Here is a 16,435-nt window from a genome sequence, read left to right as displayed (position 1 = left end):
CGTCAACATCGCAATAAAATAATTGTGGTTTCCTTAAATCAGTATAAACCCGTCTTTATCTTGAACAGTTATTTTCAGTTTGGATTTTACATTAAGTTGAATTAGTAATCTTTTAAAAGGGGATGTGACTAGGGATAGAGGTGGAGTCAAGGAGGTGTCGTTGCCTTGACAACTGTAACCTAACGTAATATCCGTTCATTTAAAAACCCCTCAAACCGATTTGCTGTCTTCCTGAGGTAAATTAGGTGAATTTACAACTCATCGTGAATCAAAGTCGTTGTCTTACAAATAAGTAAGACTACTATCAAGTTTTCTGTGGAAGAAACATTTCTTACACTGGAGCTCGAGACAATGGCAGAGTCTGTGCGCTCGAGTCAGTCGAACGGGGGATCTAGTCGCCACGAGAAAAGTTTGGGTCTCCTTACCATCAAGTTTGTGACACTGCTACAAGAAGCAAAGGACGGAGTACTTGATCTCAAAGTGGTCAGTTATGAACTTAAGTTGGAACACAGCAATTATTTGTATTGGTCAAGCTTCGTTTGTGAATTGTCTGTTTTCCTTGCTGTTCAGTCAGCAAACGTGAACAAAGGACAGCTAACCCCTTTCACCATCGTGCCACCAGTGTCAAGTCAGGTGCATTGATTATATTCATTCAGGTAGACTACCGCAGGCAACGTGAACTGATTAGGCTTTTTAGACACGTACTGTACTAGCTAGATACCTTGGTTGGGTTGAGAAACAAGTGCTTTGTTTCACGGCTTAAAGTCAGTTTGTAATCGTTGTTACAGTCACGTTTTATAAACACCATCAGTAAATTTCCCAAGGCAACTCAGCAAAAAGCTAGCCAATTTCCCCTTATTCATCAATCAGTGATTAAAATAAAAATTGAAAAACGGCATAACGTAATACAATTGTGAAAGTGGTCCATTCAGACTCTCAAGTCATTCCAGTTTTTTTTTCTTCTTTTCATTTCCCCACTCACGTTTATGGGACACCTGCGCATACCCCCTTATCGCCCTCATCCCCTCCCCCTCTCCCTCTGTTCACTTCATCTCAACTGTTTCGTTACCTTTGCTCCAAAAAATCTCTTTCCGGGATTTTCCGTCTGATATATGAAATAAGAAACCATTTGTGCTTAATACTGCTGGGTATTTAGTCGCAGCTATTGTTGCAGTACTATGGCTATTACTTGTAGTGTGACCATTGCTACTAATACCTTGAGCACTTACTCAGTATTCACTAAGATGCCAAGTCTCACACTTTCTTTTCCTCCTTTCAATTCACTGTGATGATAAGGAGTTTTCCCTCCCTCCTTGCGCGCCAAAGCAAGCTAATGTTTACTCAGCAAGGCTCCTTTCCTTTCCCTTCCCCCTCAACCCCCTCCCTTCTTGTAATTGTTAGTAGTTTCTGTGTGTGGAGTGCATTTGGTTTGTTTGTAAAGCTTGATTTTGTAAGAGTCTTGAATTAATTAAGTGCCTTTCCCTCTGCTCATGCTTGAGTGCTTTCTCCTTCACTATTATGTCCCTAGTACTGCCTGCCAAAATGCCAGCATCTTTGTGAACAATTCCATGGTTGGAAGTTGTAAGCACGACCTAAAAAATGTCTCTTTTTTCTCTCCATCTTAATCCACAGGCTGCTGACAGTCTTGCAGTGCGGCAGAAGAGAAGGATCTATGACATCACAAACGTGCTGGAAGGGGTGGGGCTCATCGAGAAGAAAACCAAGAACATCATCCAGTGGAGGTTAGGGAGAGGTGGCCGTTGTTCTAAACAAGCCACACATGCATGGAAGAAAGGAGATGTGTGTAGGGAGTCAGGTGGCTGAGCGGTTAGGGAATCGGGCTAGTAATCTAAAGGTCTCTAGTTCGATTCCCGGCCACACCAAATGACGTTGTGTCCTTGGGCAAGGCACTTCACCCTACTTGCCTTGGGGGGAATGTCCCTGTACTTACTGTAAGTCGCTCTGGATAAGACCGTCTGCTAAATGTGTGACGCCTGTGTTTGTGCCTTTCCTCTTTGTCTTTTCAGGGGGGAGAACCTGGGCTGTCAGACCCAGGAGGTTCTGGACCAGGTGGAGACGCTGAAGGCTCAGATATCTGAGCTGGAGAGAAAAGAGATGGAACTGGACAGTCAGAAGGCCTGGCTGGAGCAGAACATCACACACATGAATGAGGACAGCGTTGTCAGTCGATATCTTTTTCTTCTAAAAAACGATTTAATACTGCTTATTTACTCCCATTTCCTTTCCACTTCAGCTCTCTCAAGGCCATATCTGTTTACCTTACTGACACAAGCGAGCACATCGTCTCTGTTACTGTCCTAAGCAGTCATGAGATTTCCATGACATCAGTTGAAAGAAATGCATGTCTCATTCTTCTATTGTTTGCTCTTTGAACAGAGGAGGGTTTCTAATGGGTGTACTGTGTCCGTGCGGTGGTGTGGTTTTCATCTCCTGCTAGTGTAAGCAACGTGATCTTGTGTTTCCAGTTATTCATGATTGTTCATGGACAGTTATTCCCCCTTCCCTTGAAGCCCCTCTTTATTCCTTAACTCTACATACATATAAGTACATTTCACATGAGGATGTGTGTGATGCCTTCGTCGGAGACACTCTCCTGGCTGTGGTGGCTCCCTCTGGGACTCAACTGGAGGTGCCAATGCCCGAGACGGTAACTTTGAATATTCTTTCTCCCCTCACATTCTTTCTCCACACATTTTTTTTTAACAATATTAGATGAGGCCTTGTCATAAAAGTGGGATGATTTAAATGCACGTTAGAGCTTGGTATCATGTAGATCTCTCTTGTGTGGAGAGACTTTGCTTTCATCCAACATGGTCTACTGTCTGTTGTGTACTCTTGTGTAATGTTTGACCCATTTCCATTGTCTCTCTGGTCCGGTCTCAATCCCATACAGTATGTTCGAATCAAACTGAAAGACTTTATTCTCCACACAGCCGGAAAGTCGTGGCATGCCCCGCACATGCACATACACATCCCTGAACATCCTAAAATTACATAACATCGTCTTATTTTTCGATAAAAATAAATAGTCTGCATCTTCACCACCCTTCCTCCGTCTCCGTCCAGGGTCAGAAGGGCCAGAAGAAATATCAGGTGAACCTGCGGAGCCAGTCTGCTCCCATCAAGGTGATGCTCATTAACAGGGAGCATGAATCCTCCAAGCCTGTGGTCTTCTCTGTGCCTCCTCTCGAGGACCTGTCCTCCATGCCCACCCCTCCCACCACCCCTGCCAGCCTGCAGACGTTCCCCATGCTCTCAGCCCAGGGCCAGCCCCACACCCCGTCCTCTAGTCCCTCTGGGATGCATGACCTGGGGCACGCAGTCAGCCACAAGATGGCGCCGCTGGGGCGCAGCGACGACCTGACGCCCTCCTCCAGCCCTCCTGACATGCAGATGGGTACGGAAATGAGCCAGAGCTCCAGATATGTGGGCAGGATACAGGGGTTCCGATTTCCATTTTTCTTGTGGTATATTCGCTTCACTTCAGCAGTTTAGGCCATCTTATGGACAGAAAACTCAGTTCACGCCTAAAGGCAAACAAAGTCAATGCCATTTCAATGTGTTCATAAAAGACTCATTGATTAGGCTTCTGGAAAGTTTTGAACATACCTTTTATGTGTTTACTAGACGGGCTGTGTTGTATTCTTGCAGAGTGCCACGCCCAGACTGAACCAGTGCTGAGCATGCAGCCAGTGTTGGGCTCGGCTCTGGACCCCCAGCAGCAGGTGAACGTGTCGGGCCAGGAGCTGCAGTCCCTGCTGGACGTGGGCAGCTTGCTGAAGCTCCACCCTGGGACTGGGGATCAGATGAAGGACGAGAGAGAGGGTGAGTCTGGGGGGACAGGGGGGGGGGGGGACAGGTGGTGGAAGAGGTAGATGGGGAAGGGTGATTGGGGGAGCAACAGAGTGAAGGTTGAGGTAGGCTGTTACGGTGAAATTCTGAACATTTGGTATTTCTCTTTTATTGTTTTATTGTTAAACCGTATAAATGACAATAAATATCTTGAAGTGTGTGTGTCTTCGTGTGAGACAGTGTTTGTACCTGTGTGCTATATTACCCTGTGAAATTTCCTCTTCCCTCTCAGGAGTTGCTGACCTGATAGATGAGCTGATGTCCTCAGATGGTGAGACTGAATTTTACAAAGTGTTACAAAGAAAATCCATAATGAAGTTGGAAACTTTGCAGCCTGACCTCTGCCCTCCTTGCCTCCTCCTCCAGTGTTCCCCCTCCTGCGGCTGTCCCCGAGCACGGCCGGGGACTACAACTTCAACCTGGACGACAACGAAGGAGTCTGCGACCTGTTTGACGTTCAGATTCTCAATTACTGAATTGACCCATGTCCAAAAATAAGGCTTGCATTACCAGCCTCAGGTTCACTGCCTATTCCTGTATTAACAGTTGCACTCTTTCATCCTTTCCCAGTTTGTTTCTCACGCACATACATGGGCGTTGTCTCATTTCTCGTTTCCAACTGCCATATTGCGAATAAAGACAATAAGAGGGGATTTAAGTACAAATAAATAATGATATATTTAACACATATACCATAGGATATAGATGCATTAAAAACAAACTGCTAATTCAGTTTTTGGGAAAGCTTGGGATGTTGACAATAATGAAACCGTATTTAGGTTCCATGTAAGGGAAAAAATCTGCAGCGCTGCAGAGAAGGAGTAGACATCCTTCTATGTTCACCTCTCGATTTCTTCAGTTTTGTATCCAACAGGGGTGTAGTGTGCTACTAAGGTCTGCAGGGTTTTCTAACCCCGAATCCCTTCCTTCAGTGTTCTCTTTACTTGTTATTAACCATTTTCTAGATGCTTAACAGATTTATAAGACCCAGATATAAACATTTGTTTACTGAAAAGGACACCATCTTAATGTCTAAGCAAATCCATTCAATGTCTCTTTATACAGTTACAGAGTATAATCTGATAACAGGCAGTATATCCCATCACTATCTAGATTGGTGCTGTAGATTGCATGAGTTCACATGATGTTGGTTTCGTTAGTAACCATAATCTTATGTTGAATTGCTGCAAACCTAATATGATCGTTACTGTTTAATTATTATTTCTAAATGACTGTGACACTGCCATATCATAGGCTAAAGTGATTTTTCCTAATAAGTATTTATAGTTATATATTTGGATAGATATTGTTTTATTTTGTACTTAATTTATAAGGAAATTATTCCTTTTTCTAGTTTTGTTAACTTGAAGAATGCCAGTCAACTGCCTTATTGTGATGATTCAATCAGCCTTTAGAAAATTATTGTCTTTATGTTCATAAACCAATTGGAAGTGCCTTATCTAGCACTTTTGAATGTTATGTTATTTTTTTCTAATCAAAATAACTTTTTTTTGTTTTGTTATATTTGCACATTTTTGGACCAAAGTTTTATAATAAACATAAAAATAAACTCCTGTGAACTGTTAAGTCATGGAGCTTCTCAACTTTAATCACCCACATAATTAAAAAACAAAATACAAACAGTACAGGGTGTTAAGAAGATCAAAGAAACCCCAGATTGTGGAAAGTTGTGTGTGTGTTGTACATGTGTTATTTGTTTGGGGGGGGGGGGGGGGGGGGGGGGGGCAGCTATGAACAGATGGAGGCATTGGTAAGAGTTCCCATATGTGAAAACACATGGGGTAGCAAAGCATCAAAAGTCACATTACAAAAAGGAAATATTGATGACAGAATGGCATGAATATCCCACATTTTTTGCAAGCTCAAATGCCAACCAGTGCAGCAGTTATTAAATATTTCCTGAAGGAAATGAATGATTGCAGCCTCAATTTTCCATCCACAACTAGTCAGGCAAGGTTTCTTTGGCAGGGACATTGGCAGATCCTACAAACACTTATCTGCAACTCACCACAGAAGTCCCATTGTTTTTCACAAGGGCATTGTAAGTAAAGACATGAAGTATACTACACTGTACACTCCAAGGTTATCTTTTTTCCAAGGTTGTGTTTGGAAGGACAGAAACACGGGTTTACCTCATCCTGGGAGCGGCTCGTCTGTTCCTGGAGGGCTGATGCTTGCTTCCTGCTCATTGTCACGCGGAAGAATGATGTGCTGTAAATGTGGGGTTCAGATGTCCTGAGGAATTTAGGTCGCAATAAGCATCTCTGAATTCCGTCATGCCTGGCAACTTGGCGTGTTCTACAATCGTACCATATTACCCAGCTGTTTATAAACCGACGGTATTTGATACGGGTTAATTTGTGGGGGGGGGGAAAACACCCTTTATCTTTTTCAGCATGGGGAACAATCATTTAGGAGACGATCTTATCCAGAGCGACGATCCTAAAACCTAACTAGTGAGTGCTACGTTTGAGACCAGGCAACAACAAACAGCAACTTCCTAGAACAGTCTAATTGCAGCACTGTTTGCTTGAGAAAAAAGAGAAAAATTGTGCTACTTTGTAAAGTACCCTCGTCTAAAGGCCTTGATGTAAGACTGAACCAGTGTGCTTTAACTCACTTTAATGTTGCCTAACCTACAACTACTTTTGGAGATGGTGGGGAAAAAAGTGTATTTTGAAATCCTCTACAATTGCAATACAGAATTGTTGACATTTAATAGGCAAATATGTAAACATTCCCTTTGCTGGAAATCTAGGCTGTCCACATTTCTAGAGAGGACTGGCCTAGCATAGCTACTGACTACATAATGCCAGCCCAGATAATAGCTTTGTTCACAAGTACTGTACCTTATTTTCTGTATTTCATGTAGCCTAGTTCCACTATGGGAAAAATGCATTGTAGTATTTAGACATACTTTTTATTGGCTTCCCTATACATTTACAATATTTTTACTAAATATGTTGATATGTGGCTAACTATAATAACTAACAATGTTGATTATAATGTAAATACATTTCAACATTTCAACAACCTTGCATGCACAGCTATAACAGGTAGGTAAACCTACCTAATTTGAATACAAAAAAGTATTTTAACCCATGTCTGACTGTTAGAGTTTAGTAGCAGTAAGTCATTCATATTGAGAAAGTGCTTGTTTTCTGAGAGGCTGAATGAGAGTTGAAGGACATCTCCACCGCCTGCTCTTCTCTCTGACCTGCCTCTCTTCTCCTTCTCCTCCTTTTCTCTCCAACCATCTTGGCAACTTTCAGCACGTGTTGACGGAAAGAGGACCCTACCAAAGCGTAAAGCACTGGGTTTAAACAACAGTGGATCAGAGCCAAACTCTCTGTGAGTTGAGCCGCACGATCCAAAGCCTTGCTCGCCCCACAGTGGGTCACCAGTGTGTAGACGGAGTCCATAGCGAGGAACACCTTCACTGTATTGTAAGGCAACTGGGTAACCACAAAAACTCCCACCACCAATAGCATCACCCGCACAGCCTTCCACTTCCTGCCCCTGCCCTGCTCAGGGAGACCCCGTAGCGCTTGCCCCACATGATAGTAGCAGTAAACCATGACCAGGAGAGGCAGCAGGAAGCTAAGGAGGACCTCCACCACCTCCAGGCAAGCCTTGAGTTCTTGAGCCATGATGTAAGGGTACACGGTCAGACACATCCTCCTGCTGGTGGACTCTTTCACTGTGGAGAAGATCAATTCAGGCAGGCCTAAGAGCAGGGCCACGGCCCACACCGCCACACACACTTTCCCGCTGTGACGTCGTTGGAGAGCCCTTCCCAGGACTCCTTGTTGTCTACCCTGAGCTCGACCCAGGGCTAAGTAGCGGTCGAGGCTAATACAGGCTAGCAGCAGCATGCAGCAGGTGAAGTTGACCGTGTAAGAGGCAGAGACTATCTTACAGAGAGCCTCGCCTAGCTCCCAGCCCTGCACAGCATTGGCGGCCCAGAACGGAAGGGTGAAGAGCAGGAAGAGGTCGGCCACTGCGAGGTGGGTGAGGTATACGTCCGTCATGGTCTTCAGGCGTTTGCGGTAGGCGTAGACGGCCACTACCAGGGTGTTGCCAGCCAACCCCACCACCAGGCACAAGGCATACACCACAGGCAAGAAGATCTGGGCAAAGAAGCGCACGTCACTCTTCTCGCATACGGTGTGGTAGTCCTCGTAGCTGTAGTTGTCATGGTAAAATAGGCTCATGTTGTCATGGTACTCGTAGTCCTCTCCTTCGGAAAGATCCATTTTCATTGGATGATTCTGTTAATACAAGCAGGAAGTAGGTGCAAGTTGGTAATAATGAACCCATTTTGATCAAGTTTAATGCGAGTAAGCTTTTTGTCTGTGCAAAGTGTCACCAGTTAAGCTGCCAATAGAAGACTATATTAATTTAACCCTTTTCCAAACTTCCAGAAAGGAAGCGTGAGGACAAACAAAACAAACACATTCCTTGGGTCCAGATGGAGATGGCACTCTGTCAAAATCCGACACCTACCCGAGCACAGGTCTTTGTGTTAGATTCTTGCTCATTTACAGAAGTCTGTTTATTAGGTAAGCAAACTCTAAACTGAATTAGCTGAACAACATCACATAGGATTTGAAAATGCAATTTATAGATGTTAACACAAAATAAGTCTTAAATAAACTAATTGCAAGAAAGGTGAATCCTTTTAGTTAAACTTTATAGTTGTATTATTACTTTCTGGCTGTACTGAATCTTGCAGTAAATAATTAAATATTGTATACAGTATACTTTTTATACAGGTTGAGTTTCCTTCACATTTCTGAAGATAATGTATGATAACAATACTAATTTTACCCCTGTAACTGACTATCTTTCTTACCTTGTGTGCTGACTCTGTCTTGGGAAGGTTATAAAATCCCCTGGTTTAGATCCACCAGTCTGGTCTGAATCTACTGATAAGCTTCTGGGAATATGTCACCTCACTGTACTGTTACTCTGACTAAGTGTAGGAGACAGAGAAAGAGAGAGACGTGGGGGGAGAGCAAGAGGAGAGAGAGAGAGAGGGGGGGGGGGGGGAGAGCAAGAGGAGAGAGAAGAACAAATGAGAAGAGAGTGAAACAGGGAAAGAGATAGATAAAGAAGGAGAAAAAGAATGAGAGAGAGTGTGTGTGTGTGTGTGAGAGAAAGAGAGAGAGAGAGAGAGAGAGAGAGAGAGAGAGAGAGAGAGAGAGAAAGAGAGAGAGAGAGACGGCCAATAGAAGACACTCCTTACTGTGCTCTTCGGTTTTAGGACATTGTAAAAAATGATTATTGATTATGAACGATTATTACTTAAACCAAAAGATGAATATGGAAAGGCAAAAAGTTGGCAAGATTCATATATTGCATTAAATTCAAGACTAAAATTGCTTCGTTTATGACAGCACATAATGTAAAATAGATGATAGAGTATTCCTGGTACTTTCACTAGCATGGAAGATCAATCAATAAGGTCAGGAAAAGTCTATGAACCAGTTTATGATTGGTTTCTTAAATGTATTTCTCTTGAGTTGTGCTTCCTGATACAGAGCCCAGGGCACCACCCAGTGAAGCCCCGAGCTGATAAACAGCTCTACTGGAACGTTGCTGACAGCTGGTGTTGTAACTTGTTTTCATCAGTGTTTATTATACGTCTCATCCGTGCTCTCTCTGCAGTGTGTCTATCTCACATGTTAGATGTATGTTGAATGTCTCACAGCCAATTAAGAGACGCACTTTCTGGAATGAAATTATCTTAGTGCATTTTTGGAATAAACACTGACTTTCCGGGTCTGTGAGGTAAGTGATTTCACACAGTAAATATGCACGTTGATGTGTATTTTCGTTGCTGACTTTATTCAGCGTTTACAAGCTATGCAAGCACTCAAATTATGAACAACATAAGAATTGCATGATAAATCAGAGCTTACTGCTGTCACCCAGTGGTAGAAACAGAAATTACGTGCTGAATCTGGCAACCACAGTAAATCATTTTCTGCCGAAGCTGGGCTTCATGATCTTTTTTAAACGCACTCCAAAGTCAGTTTAAAACTGCCAGACTCGTGAAACGGGACACAGAAGTCAAAATCAACAGGAGATGAATGACGCTTATTAGCAGACGCTTTTAATGAAAGCTAAATACAGGGCACATGAACCCAGGACCTCTTGATCTGCATTCAGTTGCTCCACGACTGACCCAAGATGGCGCACGCTGCTTGTCTAAGGTGAAACATCGGGGAGGATGAGAGGATCTAAGACGTCACGGTCGGTTGGTCCAGGACGAAGAGCACTCCCGGATCCCGGCCGAGTTCTTGGTCGTTTCTTTTCCTGCCTCTTAGTCCTGGAACTCTGACGAACAGAAAGACGAGACAAACATCCAGTACCTGCTACATGTTCGGTTACCACGATTTACCTTCTCCCGGTGTCTCTCAAAGTAAACCATTTAAATTTAAATAGGTGATAGAAATTAAAGATCAGCCACTCCTGACAGTAAGTACAATACAACTACATTTCAGACACATAGATCCATGTAGAATAACATACTGTGTAAGCACAAACAATATAGTACAGGACACATAATGTGTCTATACTGCCAGTATGGCAAACACATGTTGTGTTGTCATGTATGTATCTCTTGCATGTTGCAAATGTTTTCATTAAAGGTGTGGTCCACCACACACTGTAACCCCCCCCACACACACACACACACAGACAAAACTCACTTGTTTTCAGTTTGGATGTCGGCATGACACGATGCAGGAACACAAACTAACTACTTAAGTTCCCCAGTGCAGTCATGACATCATCAGGCACACTAAAGCAGTACAACATGACAACATGCCTCAGACCAGTCCGACCAGACCAGTCCTGCATTCAGGACAACGTGTCTCACCTGGTTGGGGGTTAAAGGGGAACACCCCCCTGGTCTGTGTTTGCATCCTCCTACTTCTGGGAAAGGAGCGTCTGTGACAGCCTCCACTTGATTCCACAGCTCATCAAGGACCTCTTCCTGACAACAGAATAAGACTTGCGTTATAACTTCAAGTGATTCACATAACTCCATAATGTCTCACATGAATCTGAGAGTGAGCACTTCTAGATTGAGTAGTTCTAGATTGAAATGCTTTTTGTGGACTGAGGGTAGACATTACTCAGCAGATGACTTAGAGATCATTTGTACAGCTCAAAAACATAAATCTTGACTTGAACATAATTTGTAAGAAGTAGAAGGATTGGATTCAACACGCTTCATGGAGATCTTTAAATTTGGGTCGTGTTACAAGCACAAAAATATACATCGCAAACTCCAAAACACACATTTTGCCAAACTATGTCATCTAAAAGCCTCTTTGTGACAACACAACTTCTAGATTGAGAGTCTAATTCATACCGTAGTTTTGTTGTCATGGATCCCCTCCTCTGCTAGAGCTGCTCTGTGTGGGGCTTGCAGGGATGTGGAGGTGAGCACACAGACCTGCACACACAGCAGACACAGCAGCACAGTCCACTCCATTGTGATCCAGTGGAGAGCCTGGAAATGGTCTGAACCACTTTATACCCGAACAGCTAACCACTTCCAGATGAGAGTAAGAATGCCTTCAATAACATGCACACAAACACGCAATACATGTACGCGTTTACACACAGTACCATTGACTGGTCAGAAAAAACAGACTTAATTTATTCCACACTGAGTTAATCAACTGGACTATTTTATGGGAACAGAACAACCCTGTCTTGAATTCCACAATAAGAGCAATTGCTCAACTGTTGCTCAACACTGCTTTTGGCAGATATCATCGTAACATTATGATCACATTATTTGCAGACAATCCAAGCATGATCTCTTCTCCTCCACCTTCTCTGTCCCAAATGTATGAATCAGAGAACTAAAAACTGCCAAGTGGTGGAGCTTATCCAGAACATGCTATGGAAGATCAATCAATAACATCCTGAAAAGGCTATGAACCAGTTCATGATTGTTTTCTTAAATGTGTTTCTCTTGAGTTGTGCTTCCTGATACAGAGCCCAGGGTTCCACCCAGTGAAGCCCCGAGCTGATAAACAGCTCTACTGGAACGTTGCTGACAGCTGGATTTGTAACATGTTTTCATCAGTGTTTATTATACGTCTCATCCCTGCTCTCTCTGCAGTGTGTCTATCTCATATGGTAGATGTCTCTTGTATATCTCACAGCCAATTAAGAGACGCACTTTCTGGAATGAAATGATCTTTGTGCATGTTTTGAATAAACACTGACTTCCCGGGTGTGTGAGGTAAGTGATTTCACACAGTAAATGTGCACATTGATGTGTATTTTTGTTACTGACTTTATTCAGCGTTTACAAGCTATGCAAGCACTCAAATTATGAATAACAAAATAATTGCATGATACATTACAGCTTACTTTTGTCACCCAGTGGTAGAAACAGAAGTTACGTGCTGAATCTGGCAACCACAGAATATCGTTTTCAGCCGAAGCTGATCTCCTTCAGGATCTTTGTTAAACGCACTCCAAAGTCTGTTTAAAACTGCCAGACTCGGGAAAGGGGACACAGCAGTCAAAAACAAGAGGAAACTTATGACGCTTATTAGCAGACGCTTCTAATGAAAGCAAAGTACACACAGGGGGCACATGACCTCTTGATCTGCAATCAGTTGCTCCCCGACTGACCCAAGATGGCGCATGCTGCTTGTCTAAGGTGAAACATCTTGAGAGGGAAGCTTCAGCGTGAGAGAATCTAAGACATCGGGGCGGGTGGTCCATGTGTTCCAGTTGGTGCATTTGGTGCAGGTGGTCCTTGTGGTCCAAGGGCACCGCCGGATCCCGGAAGAGTTCTTGGTCGTTTCTTTTCCTGCCTCTTAGTCCTGGAACTCTGACGAACAGAAAGACGAGACAAACATCCAGTACCTGCTACATGTTCGGTTACCAAGATTTACCTTCTCCCGGTGTCTCTCAAAGTAAACCATTTAAATTTAAAATAGGTTTTTGGAAATTAAAGTTCAGCCACTCCTGACAGTAAGTTAGAAATGATGTCATAATTGAAAGACTAAAGTCCTAACGTAGATTCATGTAAAGACAGAGGGACGTACACCAAGCAGGGAGAAACCTCCACTTCTGGATGGTGGCTTTGCCTTTCTTCCCCTTTTTCTCTTGGAGTCGGTCTGTCTTTTGTCCCTAGAGACCTGGAAAATGCTGGTTCTTCAGTCAACATTTAGATTTTCTGACAGCTGTCATACAATTGAACTCCGTTTCAGACACATAGGTCCATGTAGATTAGAATAACATACTATTTAAAAACAAACTGTAAAACACAGGACGAATAATATGTCTAAACTCTGCCAGTATGGCAAACACACTGTGTCTCTTGCATGTTGCAAATGTTTTTATTAAAGGATTGGTCCACCTCCCACTGGACCGCCCCCGCCCCCCCAAAAAATCACTTGTTTTCAGTTTGAATATCATGACAAGGTTGCGGAAACACAAACCAACAACTTAGGTTCCCCAGTGCAGTCATAACATCATTGGGCACACCAAAACAGTGCAACATGACAACATCCCTCAGACCAGTCCGACCAGACCAGTCCTGCATTCAGGACAACGTGTCTCACCTGGTTTGGGGCTAAAGGGGAACACCCCCCTGGTCTGTGTTTGCATCCTCCTAATTCTGGGAAAGGAGCGTCTGTAACAGCCTCCACTTGATTCCACAGCTCATCAAGGACCTCTTCCTGACATCAGAATAAGACTTGCGTTATAACTTCAAGTGATTCACATAACTCCATAATGTCTCACATGAATCAAAAGTGTCCTTCTGAGGACATAACTGACAGTGAGCACTTCTAGATTGAGTAGTTCTAGATTGAAATGCTTTTTGTGGACTGAGGGTAGACATTACTCAGCAGATGACTTAGAGATCATTTGTACAGCTCAAAAACATAAATCTTGACTTGAACATAATTTGTAAGAAGTAGAAGGATTGGATTCAACACGCTTCATGGAGATCTTTAAATTTGGGTCGTGTTACAAGCACAAAAATATACATCGCAAACTCCAAAACACACATTTTGCCAAACTATGTCATCTAAAAGCCTCTTTGTGACAACACAACTTCTAGATTGAGAGTCTAATTCATACCGTAGTTTTGTTGTCATGGATCCCCTCCTCTGCTAGAGCTGCTCTGTGTGGGGCTTGCAGGGATGTGGAGGTGAGCACACAGACCTGCACACACAGCAGACACAGCAGCACAGTCCACTCCATTGTGATCCAGTGGAGAGCCTGGAAATGGTCTGAACCACTTTATACCCGAACAGCTAACCACTTCCAGATGAGAGTAAGAATGCCTTCAATAACATGCACACAAACACGCAATACATGTACGCGTTTACACACAGTACCATTGACTGGTCAGAAAAAACGGACTTAATTTATTCCACACTGAGTTAATCAACTGGACTATTTTATGGGAACAGAACAACCCTGTCTTGAATTCCACAATAAGAGCAATTGCTCAACTGTTGCTCAACACTGCTTTTGGCAGATATCATCGTAACATTATGATCACATTATTTGCAGACAATCCAAGCATGATCTCTTCTCCTCCACCTTCTCTGTCCCAAATGTATGAATCAGAGAACTAAAAACTGCCAAGTGGTGGAGCTTATCCAGAACATGCTATGGAAGATCAATCAATAACATCCTGAAAAGGCTATGAACCAGTTCATGATTGTTTTCTTAAATGTGTTTCTCTTGAGTTGTGCTTCCTGATACAGAGCCCAGGGTTCCACCCAGTGAAGCCCCGAGCTGATAAACAGCTCTACTGGAACGTTGCTGACAGCTGGATTTGTAACATGTTTTCATCAGTGTTTATTATACGTCTCATCCCTGCTCTCTCTGCAGTGTGTCTATCTCATATGGTAGATGTCTCTTGTATATCTCACAGCCAATTAAGAGACGCACTTTCTGGAATGAAATGATCTTTGTGCATGTTTTGAATAAACACTGACTTCCCGGGTGTGTGAGGTAAGTGATTTCACACAGTAAATGTGCACATTGATGTGTATTTTTGTTACTGACTTTATTCAGCGTTTACAAGCTATGCAAGCACTCAAATTATGAATAACAAAATAATTGCATGATACATTACAGCTTACTTTTGTCACCCAGTGGTAGAAACAGAAGTTACGTGCTGAATCTGGCAACCACAGAATATCGTTTTCAGCCGAAGCTGATCTCCTTCAGGATCTTTGTTAAACGCACTCCAAAGTCTGTTTAAAACTGCCAGACTCGGGAAAGGGGACACAGCAGTCAAAAACAAGAGGAAACTTATGACGCTTATTAGCAGACGCTTCTAATGAAAGCAAAGTACACACAGGGGGCACATGACCTCTTGATCTGCAATCAGTTGCTCCCCGACTGACCCAAGATGGCGCATGCTGCTTGTCTAAGGTGAAACATCTTGAGAGGGAAGCTTCAGCGTGAGAGAATCTAAGACATCGGGGCGGGTGGTCCATGTGTTCCAGTTGGTGCATTTGGTGCAGGTGGTCCTTGTGGTCCAAGGGCACCGCCGGATCCCGGAAGAGTTCTTGGTCGTTTCTTTTCCTGCCTCTTAGTCCTGGAACTCTGACGAACAGAAAGACGAGACAAACATCCAGTACCTGCTACATGTTCGGTTACCAAGATTTACCTTCTCCCGGTGTCTCTCAAAGTAAACCATTTAAATTTAAAATAGGTTTTTGGAAATTAAAGTTCAGCCACTCCTGACAGTAAGTTAGAAATGATGTCATAATTGAAAGACTAAAGTCCTAACGTAGATTCATGTAAAGACAGAGGGACGTACACCAAGCAGGGAGAAACCTCCACTTCTGGATGGTGGCTTTGCCTTTCTTCCCCTTTTTCTCTTGGAGTCGGTCTGTCTTTTGTCCCTAGAGACCTGGAAAATGCTGGTTCTTCAGTCAACATTTAGATTTTCTGACAGCTGTCATACAATTGAACTCCGTTTCAGACACATAGGTCCATGTAGATTAGAATAACATACTATTTAAAAACAAACTGTAAAACACAGGACGAATAATATGTCTAAACTCTGCCAGTATGGCAAACACACTGTGTCTCTTGCATGTTGCAAATGTTTTTATTAAAGGATTGGTCCACCTCCCACTGGACCGCCCCCGCCCCCCCAAAAAATCACTTGTTTTCAGTTTGAATATCATGACAAGGTTGCGGAAACACAAACCAACAACTTAGGTTCCCCAGTGCAGTCATAACATCATTGGGCACACCAAAACAGTGCAACATGACAACATCCCTCAGACCAGTCCGACCAGACCAGTCCTGCATTCAGGACAACGTGTCTCACCTGGTTTGGGGCTAAAGGGGAACACCCCCCTGGTCTGTGTTTGCATCCTCCTAATTCTGGGAAAGGAGCGTCTGTAACAGCCTCCACTTGATTCCACAGCTCATCAAGGACCTCTTCCTGACATCAGAATAAGACTTGCGTTATAACTTCAAGTGATTCACATAACTCCATAATGTCTCACATGAATCAAAA

The 16,435-nt window shown here is 43.2% G+C and overlaps 2 protein-coding genes and 2 long non-coding RNA genes across 7 annotated transcripts; 1 reads left to right on the top strand and 3 right to left on the bottom strand.

Annotated features, from left to right (window-relative positions):
* The first annotated feature begins 192 nt into the window (after positions 1-192).
* Positions 193-4,523, top strand: e2f5 (E2F transcription factor 5). 2 transcript variants are annotated; one of them, XM_047028517.1, is made up of 8 exons: positions 196-483; positions 1,633-1,742; positions 2,028-2,189; positions 2,560-2,668; positions 3,088-3,418; positions 3,673-3,846; positions 4,106-4,144; positions 4,240-4,523. In XM_047028517.1, exons 1-8 carry the CDS (start codon positions 352-354, stop codon positions 4,347-4,349), a joined length of 1,167 nt encoding a protein of 388 aa, XP_046884473.1. In that variant the 5' UTR covers positions 196-351; the 3' UTR covers positions 4,350-4,523. The 2 variants fall into 2 exon arrangements, with proteins under 2 accessions (XP_046884472.1, XP_046884473.1); XM_047028516.1 differs by having other exon boundaries at positions 193-483; positions 4,106-4,523.
* On the bottom strand, positions 3,436-4,190 carry LOC124473203. Of its 2 annotated transcripts, none has more exons than XR_006956701.1 (3): positions 4,079-4,190; positions 3,631-3,816; positions 3,436-3,521 (listed from the first exon to the last, which is right to left on the bottom strand). It is a non-coding gene; the product is annotated as an uncharacterized LOC124473203 (long non-coding RNA). The 2 variants fall into 2 exon arrangements; XR_006956700.1 differs by having other exon boundaries at positions 3,461-3,548.
* ackr4a (atypical chemokine receptor 4a) lies at positions 4,237-8,939 on the bottom strand. Of its 2 annotated transcripts, XR_006956697.1 has the most exons (3): positions 8,750-8,939; positions 6,027-8,165; positions 4,237-4,319 (listed from the first exon to the last, which is right to left on the bottom strand). XR_006956697.1 is itself a non-coding variant. In XM_047028518.1 (2 exons), the coding sequence occupies exon 2, from the start codon at positions 8,154-8,156 to the stop codon at positions 7,032-7,034; it is 1,125 nt and encodes a 374-aa protein (XP_046884474.1). In that variant the 5' UTR covers positions 8,157-8,165; positions 8,750-8,939; the 3' UTR covers positions 5,606-7,031. The 2 variants fall into 2 exon arrangements, 1 of the variants encoding a protein (XP_046884474.1); XM_047028518.1 differs by lacking the exon at positions 4,237-4,319 and having other exon boundaries at positions 5,606-8,165.
* A 3,260-nt stretch (positions 8,940-12,199) lies between these two features.
* On the bottom strand, positions 12,200-14,239 carry LOC124473201. The gene is made up of 4 exons (XR_006956698.1): positions 14,023-14,239; positions 13,500-13,616; positions 12,981-13,073; positions 12,200-12,763 (listed from the first exon to the last, which is right to left on the bottom strand). It is a non-coding gene; the product is annotated as an uncharacterized LOC124473201 (long non-coding RNA).
* Between the last annotated feature and the right edge of the window lie 2,196 nt (positions 14,240-16,435).

This window comes from Hypomesus transpacificus, chromosome 10 (genome assembly GCF_021917145.1).
Source record: "Hypomesus transpacificus isolate Combined female chromosome 10, fHypTra1, whole genome shotgun sequence".
NCBI classification, from domain to species: Eukaryota; Metazoa; Chordata; class Actinopteri; order Osmeriformes; family Osmeridae; genus Hypomesus; species Hypomesus transpacificus.
This window is presented reverse-complemented; position numbering and strand designations above follow the sequence as displayed.

Coding starts and splice junctions, on each gene's coding strand:
- ackr4a (XM_047028518.1), bottom strand. CDS start 8,156: ATGAAAATGGATCTTTCCGAAGGAGAGGACTACGAGTACCATGACAAC.
- e2f5 (XM_047028516.1), top strand. CDS start 352: ATGGCAGAGTCTGTGCGCTCGAGTCAGTCGAACGGGGGATCTAGTCGC. Junction 1,743..2,027: donor AAGAACATCATCCAGTGGAG/GTTAGGGAGAGG, acceptor TTGTCTTTTCAG/GGGGGAGAACCTGGGCTGTC. Junction 2,669..3,087: donor AGGTGCCAATGCCCGAGACG/GTAACTTTGAAT, acceptor GTCTCCGTCCAG/GGTCAGAAGGGCCAGAAGAA.